Source organism: Aythya ferina, assembly GCF_964211825.1.
Source record: "Aythya ferina genome assembly, chromosome: Z".
Classification (NCBI taxonomy): Eukaryota; Metazoa; Chordata; class Aves; order Anseriformes; family Anatidae; genus Aythya; species Aythya ferina.
This window is the reverse complement of record NC_140299.1, coordinates 69,285,230-69,297,484: the sequence shown is the minus strand read 5'-3', so window position 1 is coordinate 69,297,484 and position 12,255 is coordinate 69,285,230. Positions and strand designations below refer to the sequence as shown.

Here is a 12,255-nt window from a genome sequence, read left to right as displayed (position 1 = left end):
CGATTCGCCGCGACAGCCGGCTGGTGCGGGGGGGTTCACCTCAGCCCAGGAGAGGGGATGCAGCAGGTGGGACACCTGAAATATCGTCCAGGGGCACTAAAAAACGGGGCCACTCTGAGCCAGGGAAACCCCAAAAGTCAGAAGGATGGTGAGGCCCCGCTTTCACGGTCTGCGTTCGTCCTGAAAATCAGGATCGGGTGAGCTTCTGTCCCCCTGCTCCGCTGTGGGGGCAGTGGGCGTGGGGCTGCTGCTCCCCCAGCCCCAGTGTGAGAATGGCTGTGAGAACCGCGAGGAATCAGGTAAAGCGTAAAATTTAATTTAATTTAATTTAAAAAAAAAAAAAAAAGAGGTAAAAAACATGGAACTTGGTGCCATGGGAGGCTGGATGCTAGGCTAAAGAGTCTAGACCAACCCCTCAAGAAGCCTCAGGAAGAGGCGAAATAGGCTAGAACAGATTCATTCAGTTGGAAGGGTCCTTCAAAGATCAAGTCCAGCTGCCTGGCCTCTCGAGGGGTACCCAAAAGTTAATGTACATTGCCGAGGGCATTATCCAAATGCCCCTTGAACACCATTAGGTTTCGTGCCCCTACCACCCCTCTGGGTGCTTGTTGCAGTGTCTGGCCACCTTGTGGGTGACACTCCTCCTGCCAGCACTGTCAGACCTGTGCTGGCCCGGAAAGGCGTGTTGTACACCACAGGGTAACAAGCCTGATTGTTTTGATTTTTCCACGTGCAGTGATAGCTAAGCCTTGCTGGTATGACCCTAACCGGTGTCAAGAAGTTTATTGCCTGAGTTTATTGCCGACATTAACCAAGTTTAACACTTGAGCAAGGAGCAAAATCATCCAGATGCATGGGTGGGACAGCCTTTCAACAGCCTAAGCTCCCGTGCTGTAGCAACAGCGAGCTGACGACGCAAAATGAGCGCATTTCCAGTTAAAATTTATTTATCCCCAGGCACCAAGGAGGGAGGGGAGGAACGGGTGCCACCCACAAGATGGCCGCCACCGCCGGCCGCGGGCAGGTGGCGCTCGGCGGGGGCCCCGCCTGCTGGCGGCGCATGCGCCCTGGCCCCTCCGCGCCGCGGTAAGATGGCGGCGCAGTGAGCGGCCGTTGGCCATGAGGAACCTGCGGCTGCTCCGCGCCGCCGGGCGCCGCCCCGCCGCCATCCCCCCCGCCGCCCCGCAGCGCTTCTGCCTCGGCGCCGAGCCCGGTGTGGTGCTGGTGGGCTCCCCAAATGGCCTGGTGGAGCTGGGCGCCGCCGGGCAGCCGGTGAGCGCCGCGGGTCGTGGGCGGTGTTAGGCTGGGGAGGGTGGGAAATGGAGGGGGGAGAAGCTTCGGGTGGGGGGGGGGGGGGGGGGACACATCTCTGAGGAAAAAATTCCTATTAAACCGTGCTCTCATATCTCTGAGGCGTCAAATTCTTTCCGTGGGTTCGGTTCTCAAGCTAACTTGCACAGGGGTTTGGGGCTTTCCTGGGGGCTTCTCCTTTTAACGTTTTTAAAGAAGGGCGCTTTCTAGAAATCCGCGTTGTGAGTGCTGTCAACTCTAAAATACCTTCAGAACTCAAAAAAGTACCCAGAAGCCCACTTAATACATCATATTCCTTTATTATTATTCGTTTTGTGGGCTTTTTGTTTCCAATATATGTGATTCTAATTAAATTATTTTTATTTCCATGACGTTTCCACGTGCAAAACACGTGTGCAATTAAATAGAAGGAACTGGGTTATCTGACAGTTGTAAATCTCATCCTTGTGTTGCTGGACCTGAATGCACACCCAAATGTTTTTGTTCATCAGAAGTTTTCTGTGCTGTGTCTCTGTAAAGTCTGAATGATCCCTTAAAAATACGGGGCCGCTTTAAGCAGCTACCTGTGCACCTCTTAACGTTAACGGTGTGTGAAGCACGTAAGGGCAGTTGAAAGATGATAAGCAAGACAAATTGGAATTGTCATTTATTGTGTGATCTCTTACATGATTTTTTTCATCATCTGTCTAGCTTTTTTAACACAAGAGAACTTTCACAGTTTCCTATGGGTAAAGGAAGAGAAGTGTTTGCACATTGGCTTTTGTCTGATACATCCACGTGCTAGCTGCTGACAAGCAATGCTTTGTGTAACTGCGGTAGATGAAATACTCTCTTAGTTGTTACTCTGTCATTTTTGTAAAAATGTCTGGTGATGTGCAGTTATTAAGCTATTGGCCTCTCCGTGTCCAGGTGACAAGAGAAGTTTCTTTGACTGCAGAGGGTTTTATGCCAGAGGATTTAAGTGGTTCCATCGTCGGTATCGAAGATATTCCAGAGCAAGAATGTGTGTGTGTTGCCACAGCAGCTGGAGACATCCTGCTGTGCAATCTCAGCACAAAGCAGGTAACGTGGCAGGAAAGAGAGAACGGTACAGAGAGCTTTCAAGGGGAAGGTGACAGTTTGGGGGACAGTTGCATGTTTATTACATTGAGCTGCAGTTAGTCTTCATTTCTTGGATAGATAGGTTGATTTCTGTGGAAGCCTTGGGCAGAATCAAGTACAAAGTATATGCTCCATAAATGAACCAGAATCTAAACTGCAGCTTGCAAGTCCACAGCCTCAGTCCTGCATGCTTGCTCGGGGGGCTAATGACATATGGTCAGCAGCACTGGGTCCATTGGACAAACGGTATCACAGAAATAGGATATTGCTGAAACTCCATACAGAATAATGTAATCCATAACTCACAGGTTTGTTAATGTTTTATTATCAGTCACTACAGAACTTTGTGCTTAGAAAACTGTGCAGACATGAGTTAAGTGGAGAGAGAAGAAACAATTGTATGTTAAGATTTGAAAATTGTTTGGAATAAAATATGAAAACAAACAAAAAAACTAGAAAAGACCGAGGAAAGACCAATATGTACCAGCTGATTAAATAGACAGGAACTGAGACACTTACTTTCTGTACCCTCCTTGTTATCCAGTTTGTACTGTCTTCAGTAAAATGCTTAAACACCACAATAGCATCTTCTGAAGTCTGCCTCACCTCTGACAGTATCAGCCCAACAGTGCAGGTGTATGTAGGTATGAGATGACTGTGGTCTGTCCGGGCTGGCTGCCAGTTTGTGGTTATTTGCAGCTCACCTCTTTGGGTTCTTGTTTGGGTTTGATTTGCAAATACCTCTTAAATATAAAAACAACTATCTATATCTGAAAAGCATGGCCTTCATTGCAACTCAGTGTGTGTCATAAAGGGAATAAAGATCTGGTACATGGGACTCTTCTTGCACTGGTATATGGGTCAGAGCTCATATTTAACTTCTAATCTTTTATTTCAAGGCTTTAGGCCTTACTTTCTGAGCTATAAAGTTGTAACTTTTGGTACAGTCTGGGCACCAAGAAGCCTTGGAGGTTACTCTGCTTGTTCTGAAACCTGTTGTATGTGGGTGATACTTACTGTACAACAGTGTATAGTCCTATTCTTCTTACCGGGGGGGGGGGGGGGGGGGGCAAAAAATAAAAGATATCCAAGCTTAATTTCTTGAATCAAATTATCTTGCACTTCATTATGATTGTTCTGTTCCGTGGCCTTTTGCAAATCAGGGTAACAATGCAGTGGGCAGAGAACTATTGTCACGGTCTTGTTTATACACCCAAAATATCTCAGTAGAATGGCTTAGTTTTTCATAACCTTCTTTGAAGGTAGTTCAGCTATCACGTTTGGCATTTACAAACAGCTTTTGGGGTCAGGTTTTGAATGGATATAGTGCCACTTCAGTGCACATTAGAATTTTCTAGGAAAGAACAGTTATGTCTGTGTTGTGTGACATCAGACTGCCTACCAGTAGAACCACAGACCCAATCTGTGGCAGTATTAATTACTGTTAAGACTATTACATGTTAATGTAAGACTGAGCTGCAAAATAAAACTCTTGGAAAAACTGTGTGGCAGAAAATGCTGATCTGTAGGTTATTTGGGCTCACATACATAAATAGCATGGCTCCGTCATTTGGTTAGAAATACTTCTTTTTGTTTCATTCAACACAAAGAGTGAAATAACTACAGTGACTTTTCTAGGTATGTGAGGATTTCCTTCAGCCAGTGACTGATGCTGGGATGGTGTTGCATTGGTGTTGCTGCTCAACCAGGATACTGCTTCTGTTTTACAGGTGGAATGTGTTGGAAGTGTGGACAGCGGTCTGAGTGTCATGAGCTGGAGTCCCGACCAAGAGCTTGTCTTGCTTGCAACAGGTATTAACAACCACCTGTAAGCTTTCTGCCCGAGGAGTGGAATTCACAATGACCAAAGTGTAAAATACAGATAATTTTAAGATAAGGAAAACAAGATACAAAGTCATGAAACTGGGAGTAAGACTCTGAAGAAGAGAAAAAAGACCACCTGATCCTATATATTGTTTCATTTTATAATCCATAAAGAGCTTTAGTGATCCCACCTGAAGCTGTTCAGACCCAAAAAGGTGACTTCTATAGAAAATATTTCATTAGTCTTTCAGGTCTTCCAGGGAGGTATATTTTTTGATCTTGCATTAAAATGTAAATATTCCTGTATTACAAGCCCATTAGATTGCTTAATAAATATTGCTGCTTGTCCTCTGGTAAGAAATATCTGTTACAAGCTTTTCTGCAGATATATCTCTCCTTGACAACAAAGTTAACCTCAGTCAAAACAGAAACACAAAGTATCACATGCTGGAGGCAAACTCTGGAGATCTTCTATTCCAACCATTCTGTTCGAAGTGGGTTACCTAGAAAACGTTTCTGGGAACTGTTCCCAGTCAGGTTTTGAATATGTCTAAGGATGGAGACCCTACAGCCACTGTGGGTGGCATGTTCCAGTCTTTGACCACCCACACAGTAAAAAAATTAAAAGTAAAAAGGATCGCTTCCATTGACTTACGGCACTGCTTCCAGTGCAGCTCATGCTGTTGTTGGCATCCTGTGCAGCAGGGGCATATTGCCAGTTCATGTGCATGCCTCAGGACACACAGGGCATTTTCTGCCAAGATGCTTTCCAGCTTGTTGTCCCCCAGGTCTGTCCTACTGCCTGAGATTATCACTTCCCAGGTGTGGGACTTGTCTTTTGTCCTTGTTAAGCTTCAAGAGGTGTCTGTCAGCCTGTCTCTTCCACATTACAAGGTCCTCTAGATGGAAGCACAACCCTCTGCTGTGCCTGCCTCTTCTCCCAGTTTTGTGTCATCAGCAAACATGCTGAGGGTCCTGTCATCCAGGTCACGAATGAAGATGTTAACCAGCATTGGCTCTAGGTCCACTGGTGGTGAAGTATCGCTTGTGACCAGACTCAGGCTGGATTTTTCACCACTAACAAGCTTTAGGACTTGTCTGTTCAGCCAGTTCTCAGTCCACATTCACCGTTCATTGATCCATCCAGTCTTCCATGAGTTTGTCTGTGATGTCAGATGGTGTCAAAAGCCTCCTCGGAGTCAAGATAACAACCACTGGTCTCTCCATATATTCACAAACCATTATTTCACTGTGAAAAGCAATCTGATAGGTCTGATATGATTTCCCCTTCATAAATCTACACTGACTACTGTCAGTCACCTTCTTCATACCTTGAGTAAAAATGTTTATGAAGTGCCAAGTGCTTACTTCAAAAGTGGAAAGAAATCTTTAAGGCTAGTTCAGGAATTATGTTTCTGAAGAGAGAGACTTTAAGGTGTCCTTGTGTTCCGGTCTGAGATTTTCTGCTTCAAAGGATGCATTCTCTTTTGTATTGTGCTACCATTAGAAATACTCTTATACTCAAGTCCATTACAAAATAGTAGGATAATAGAGGAAAACGTTTTGATCTGCTGGAGATCTCAGTATTAATGCCGTATTTGATGTCTACCCTGCAGGTCAGCAAACTCTCATCATGATGACAAGAGATTTTGAGCCAATTGCTGAAAAGCAAATCCACCAAAATGAGTTTGGAGAAGGTAAGAAGTGAATGAAATAAAGTTTCTTGGACTGTTTTTGTTGTTGTGTTGTAAGCACATATAAAGAAATGGAGTGCTTACTAGACCCCAGGAGACGTTTTAGACTGTAGTTCTGGGCAGCTGGAAGGGAATGCCGGTATTGTATTTGTCAGTGGAAATTCAAACAAGTTCCTTGTACTGGAAAACTTTCTGGGCTATGTCAATTTCCTCCAATTTTTTTAGAATTAAACTTGGATGGATGGAGTATGTGGCGTGATGCTGTAGTTGTTAACCACAATGTGCAACGTAACTCTGTAAATCTTCTACTACAATGATTATTTCTTCCTCAGGAAAGTTTGTTGCTCTTGGCTGGGGTAAAAAGGAGACGCAATTCCATGGATCAGAGGGAAAACAAGCAGCACATCGCAAACAAACGGTATTAGGTTATTTTTCTTACATTAGGTCCATACTCCCCAGAGGGAAGATATGTATAAAGAAAGTTTCTGTTGTTTCTGCTCTGCTAGTTTGACACTGCCTTTCCAGGTAGCTGTTTTCATAGTCTCCTTCTGATTGTTTCTGTTATTTGGGATTCAGCATTTTTATCCTCTTCCTATATCAGGACAGCAGCTGGAAGTACTTAAGGCTGGTTCATATGGAGCTCAAAGCAAGATTTGTAAGTGCTAGGCCTTGCTGATGTAAAGCCACCCTGAATCAGCATGACAGATGTTACTGAACGTGTTCTCTGTATCAAAATATTTATATATCCAAAAGCTGTAGCATGTAGTTCAGCTCGCTCCACGAAGGCAAGAGTTTAAGGACTTGGGCTACTGACTGCCACCAGTCACATGAGGTGATTCTCTCTGTGCCTGTAAGTTTTAGGTCTTTGTTCCTTTGTTTGACTCTTCTTCATTTACGTATTTATGAAAATTCAGGTAGCTAATAAACTCCAATTGGAAATGAAAACTTAGGGGAAAATGTGTGGCCCAGATTAAAACAGTCCTGCTGAAATATGGTAGGCTACCACGAAAAGAAATGAAATGTGTCCTGCAATAGCTTTACTATTACGAAGGATGGACCAGGATAAGGTTTGGCTGTATCTAGAAAAATAAGCCTTGAAAAATGCTACTTCTCATCCCAACTTTTGTGTGCCATACAGTGTGGCAGCATGCCTTTCCCTCCTTCCAAGGGATGTTGACTCTTAAGTAGTGGTTGTGAACAAACCTTGACTCACCCTTGCAGCATGTCCAGCTCGGGCACAGCTGGTCTGTAAGGAGAGACTGAGGTGAAAGGGAAGCGTATGATGTGATCATAGAATAGATGGTCATATGGACATACAGGAGGAACAGATTGAATTGACAGACAGTTTTAATACTAGCATTTCCTGAAATAACATTCTGAGTAGTGAATTCTAAACTTCACAGTCTCATGATTGTTTAATGGGTTTGTTTCATGCCGAGCTTCTTGAAAGAGCTGTCTTAGCAATGCAGTCTGCTTAGACAAAGCCAGCACTTTCCTTCCTAAGCTTTGATGCAACTTTCTTTTGTATGACATCAGGAAGTATCACCTACTTCAGCCTGGGATGACAGCAGGCCTCGGGTGACATGGAGAGGAGATGGGCAGTTTGTTGCCGTGAGTGCTGTCTGTCCAGAGACAGGTATGGTACCAAATTCCACTGAAATATCAACTTGTGTAAAAGGCTTCTTCAGTGGAAGTGAGACAAGGCAAGAACTGGCTAGCGTCTGTGGTCTCTTGGCCACTTAAAACTGGGGATTTGAGCTAATTAATTGCTCCTTCCTCTATTTTGATTCAAGGGTTCAGAAAGACATTTTGTAAATGTGGTCTTTTGAATGCTTTCTTGTCAGTTTGGTTTTCAGTCCAGTGAGAGGTCTGAAGAGTTTACTACTGAGTAGTTACTAAGTGAACTGTTTTTTTCACCATCTCTAAGCCACTGCTTGAGCTCTAAGCAATCTCTTTCAGGTTCCTAATACCAAGTGCATGTGTCTGGGTGTTGCAGTACCCACAGTCCCTCATAGTAAGAATTTGGCCTTGCAGCCTTTATGTATTGATAATGCTTTTCTCTGGGTTTTGTAATTGTCTTCCATGATTGATATTCCTGAGCAGTTTAAATGTTTTGGTCAGTATATTGAACTGTACCAAAGACCTATTTTTCCACTAGTTTGGGTTTTGACCCTCAGTACTTCGGATCAGGAAGATTTTGAATAATACAAGACAATTTAAATGTTTTGCTGAAGAGCAAAACAGCTACCACTGAGCTAATTCGAACTGAAATTTCTACTTATTTGAGTAGAGTCACTCAATTACTATGGAAGAGCTTCCTGAGACTGAAGTTTTGATGTGCTGTTGTTACCCATAAGGTGTACAAAAGCAATATCCTTTCTATTCATGAACATCTGAATTTGCTCTCCCACCCTCATGAAAATTAAGATTCTCTTCCCGGTATTTTCTTACACCCCTTTCTCCCTGCCTTCTCAACCTCTAGGTGCTCGAAAGGTCCGGGTGTGGAACAGGGAGCTTGTGCTGCAGTCAACAAGTGAGCCCATCTCAGGATTAGAACAAGCACTGGCCTGGAAGTGAGTAGCAATGAACCTGCTTAAGGGCTGCAGAGCGCTTGTTTTTATTCCCTAGCCACTGCCTTTTGCTTAGCATTAATTTCATTCTCCCATGTTTATTTTTCTCAAAACTTGAAGAAAGCCATCTTCTGATCCATCATGTGGAAGGGTAGCCCCGTAAGACCTGAAAAACTTGCATTATATGTGGGAAGAAGGGATAGATTCTCTGCACTGTCTCAGTATCAGGTGGTTTGGGATTTAACTGTGTGAAAAGGAATATTACAGGTGCCTTTGCCTGTGCTGACACTTACCTGCTCACCTGAGGATGTTAGGGACCCTGTGAAACGTTTGTGCTGCACCTATGACTTTGTCTGAACGGTGCTGAGGAAAACAGATCTCCTGCTGCCCTTTTCTTCATTTCTCATGTGAAAGCTTCCTCTCCGGAGAGAGGGGAGATGATTGGTGTTTAAAATGACAGTTAGTGATTGTGTGAGCAACCACTGTTCCTTTTACTTGTTTTTTTGTTTGTTTGTTTTTTTTAAGGCCCTCTGGAAACTTGATAGCATCCACGCAAGAAAAACCCAACAGACATGATGTGGTTTTCTTGGAGAAGAATGGACTTCTTCATGGGGAGTTCACCCTCCCGTTCCGGAAAGGGCAGGTCAAAGTAAGTGCCGTGTCTGGGCTTCTTTCATTAGACTGTAGTGGAGAAGAAGACTAGATCTTTATCCAGATTCTAAGAGGAAGTTTTTGACTTTGCAGTTAGTGCTGGTCCTAGTAGAAGAGAGAACAGTGAAGATGCAATGCCTTCTGCAGCTTTCAGTACAGAGCAAAACTGGGGTGTTGTACCCCTAGGGTACTGCTGGCTTCTGTATACTTTATATTAGGCAAATGCTTCAGAAACGCCATTTAGGATGCCAGCTCATGCAGGAGTGAGGTGAAATAATTCACATTGTCCCAAATAATGTAAGTGAAAATCTGCTACTAAGGCGTGGTTTCAACTTCTGCCTTTGGATGCTGAGAGGTCTTTTGGCAGATCATTTCTCAGTGCCAAGGTCAACAAAGAGAATTCTGCTGTCCCATTTGCGTATAACCTCTTCAGCTGTGTACAGCTGCTGTGATGGGTTCTGCTTTAGGGCGCTTTGCTCCTGCTGTCAGGAGCTTTGCAGTATGCAAGTACTGTGTTAGTACATTAAGGCATGTACCTTACCTTGTTGAACGTAAGGAACAACTCATGGTCTTGAGAACTGATCTGAAATGTACCCAGTCTTTGCAGAGGCAGCGGTATCCAGTAAGAGCCATCTTTTGTTTCTGCAGGTTAATGAACTGCTTTGGAATGCAGATTCCACAGTCCTGGCTATATGGCTGGAAGAGCTGAAGACTGAAAACTCCAACCCAAACAGTTATGGTGAGAGCGCTCTGTGCGGCTCTGGATTTTACACTTGCCTGTGAATGTGGTCAGCAAAGGATATTCCTCTGCAGGAGAGGAGACTTTGGGATGGCTTATCTACAGCTTTGAGATCCCTCTGCAGGTCAGGAAGAAACGCTAGCTAGCTTGAGCTCAAAGCATCTCCCAGGTTGCTGTATCTGAAGGTGGTATTACATGGAATGCTTAGGGTGTGATCCCTTCCCTTCTCAGAGAGGGGAGATAGAGGAATTCTAAGATCAACTCCTTTGATTTAAATCAGGGGTTGCAATTTTCTTGTGCAGGGTGTTGTATGACAGAGCCCATGGTCTGGAGGGTAAAACTGTTAAATTGCCTGCAGAAGAGCAGTGGGGAGGGTTTGAGATGGGTCTCAAGTAGTAATGTCTGGTAACTTTATTTATTTTTTTTTATCTATAGTTCAGCTATGGACCACAGGGAACTATCACTGGTACTTGAAGCAAAGTCTGCATTTTGGCAACATGGAAAAAAATAAGCTGGTGTCACTGCTGTGGGACCCAGTGGTCCCATATAGGCTGCATGTGCTCTGCCAGGGCTGGCAGTACCTCTGCTATGACTGGCACTGGACCACAGACCATGGGATGGGGCAGAACAGCCAGCACGTGGCAAATGTGGCTGTCATAGATGGAGGTAAGACTCCTGCTTTCAGTAAAGAACCTAATAAGAGCCTTTCTGACATTTGAAACTTGTTACAGCTTGGTTTCTTTCTGCTTTCTTCCACAGATAAAGTGCTTGTCACGGCATTCCAGCATGCTGTGGTGCCTCCGCCCATGTGTACCTATGAGCTTCAGCTCAAACAAGCAGTTAATCAGGTTGCATTTCACACAGATCCTAAACATAGTGGAGACATGGCTGTCCTGGATGCTGATAACAAGATCACTGTGTACAGATATGGTGAGAGTATGTTTCACTATTGCTTTTTAACAGAAACCCTGTCCCTGACACTTGGAATCAATCTGGGATTAGCTGTACAGGGTCTGTTTGAGCTGCCCAGCACTTCCCGAAGCACTCCTATGAACAGGGTAATACTCAGTGTGCTGTTGGACAAGAGACCGCTGCCGCAGCCTCTCAGTTATGCTTTGCAACATTACAAGGTAGTTCTGTTCCTCAGGGTGAATGTTAATAAGGAGGAGGATGTGCTGGTTGTACATGTAGGGGTGGTATATTTTATATTTTCATAATCACTTCCTGTAGCATCTGTGTTTTTTTTATAAGGATGAAAATGGAAGGGACTCTGTTGACAGAATGTCTGAACTCTATTTTGTTCTGTGTTTGTTAGGACAGAGGACAGTGAAGGATCCCACTATCAGGTTAGGAGCTGTGGGTGGAAATGGATTTAAAGCCAATGTGGAAACGCCACACCTGGATAAAACATACAGGTAATACAGAACTAGTGCAACTGCAGAGTGGATTCCTAGCCATGCTGTGTGTATCTACAGCCAGGCTGTGCCTAGGAGGATCTTGGCTTTCTGCAGTGAGGTTTTTGATGTAAAAACTAAAATTGAGTTCTATTTTCTTCATGGTCTTTCTTATTTCATGACAGAGTTGATCTGGGCAGCAGCGCCGATGAGATGATGCATCCTCTTGGGCTCCGATCTCTGACCTGGCTGCCAGATGACAGCTTCCTGGTGGTCGGTCAGGATCAGCATGCTTCTCAGTCTGTCCTTCACCACCTGACTGCAGCACCTCATGTGACTGGAGCTGAAGAAGAGCACCTGAATTTACGGTACAAGAGATTGCAGTAGTGGGTGAGGTCTGAGAGTGCCTTGGGGCTTAGAAGGAATTCTCTTGTGCATCCTGGAGGCTGTTGGGGGGGACTGGCCTTGGGGGATTTGGCTGTCTTCCTGCAGGAGAACAAAACAGCTCATGAAGCTGCCTGCATGTAGTCCTAATGCCTACACCCAGCCTAACAAGACGTGGTATGCCAGCATGCCCGTGTGAGTGCAGGATATCTCTGTTACCTTCTCTGAAGTCCAGGCCCTTGGAGCAAGTTTCTCAGTTCTACCCTTTGTCCACATTACTAAAGTCCAGAGAGGACTGGTAGCCTTTTGTTATTCCTGTCTTCCTCCTGCTGGTCTTTGTGCAGTCAGCATGAAAGGAAGCCAAGTGGACTACAAAAATCTGCTTCACAGAGAGATCCTGAGAGTCACTTTCTGCAGCACTTACAAGGCAAAGGCAGGGTAATTTGCATGTGAACTGTAGATTGGAACAAAAGAAGTGTGGGTTTTGCAGGGTGCTGTAAGTGTGCAGACAGTGACTAGCACAGCTAGGCAAACACTAATTGACACAAGTTGTTAGTGCTCTTTTTTTTTACCAGTGTCAACTCATG

The 12,255-nt window shown here is 44.5% G+C and overlaps 1 protein-coding gene across 1 annotated transcript in view; it reads left to right on the top strand.

The window, feature by feature from the left end:
* Nucleotides 1-1,081: 1,081 nt before the first annotated feature.
* ELP1 (elongator acetyltransferase complex subunit 1) overlaps nucleotides 1,082-12,255 on the top strand; it is a 29,216-nt gene continuing 18,042 nt past the window's right edge. The window contains exons 1-13 of the mRNA XM_084504460.1: nucleotides 1,082-1,272; nucleotides 2,221-2,373; nucleotides 4,143-4,224; nucleotides 5,853-5,933; nucleotides 6,263-6,348; nucleotides 7,467-7,566; nucleotides 8,413-8,503; nucleotides 9,026-9,149; nucleotides 9,800-9,890; nucleotides 10,326-10,556; nucleotides 10,650-10,820; nucleotides 11,206-11,305; nucleotides 11,470-11,652. Coding sequence (XP_084360586.1) covers nucleotides 1,120-1,272; nucleotides 2,221-2,373; nucleotides 4,143-4,224; nucleotides 5,853-5,933; nucleotides 6,263-6,348; nucleotides 7,467-7,566; nucleotides 8,413-8,503; nucleotides 9,026-9,149; nucleotides 9,800-9,890; nucleotides 10,326-10,556; nucleotides 10,650-10,820; nucleotides 11,206-11,305; nucleotides 11,470-11,652 — 1,646 coding nt within the window. The 5' untranslated portion in view covers nucleotides 1,082-1,119. The remainder of the gene's footprint in view (nucleotides 1,273-2,220; nucleotides 2,374-4,142; nucleotides 4,225-5,852; nucleotides 5,934-6,262; nucleotides 6,349-7,466; nucleotides 7,567-8,412; nucleotides 8,504-9,025; nucleotides 9,150-9,799; nucleotides 9,891-10,325; nucleotides 10,557-10,649; nucleotides 10,821-11,205; nucleotides 11,306-11,469; nucleotides 11,653-12,255) is intronic.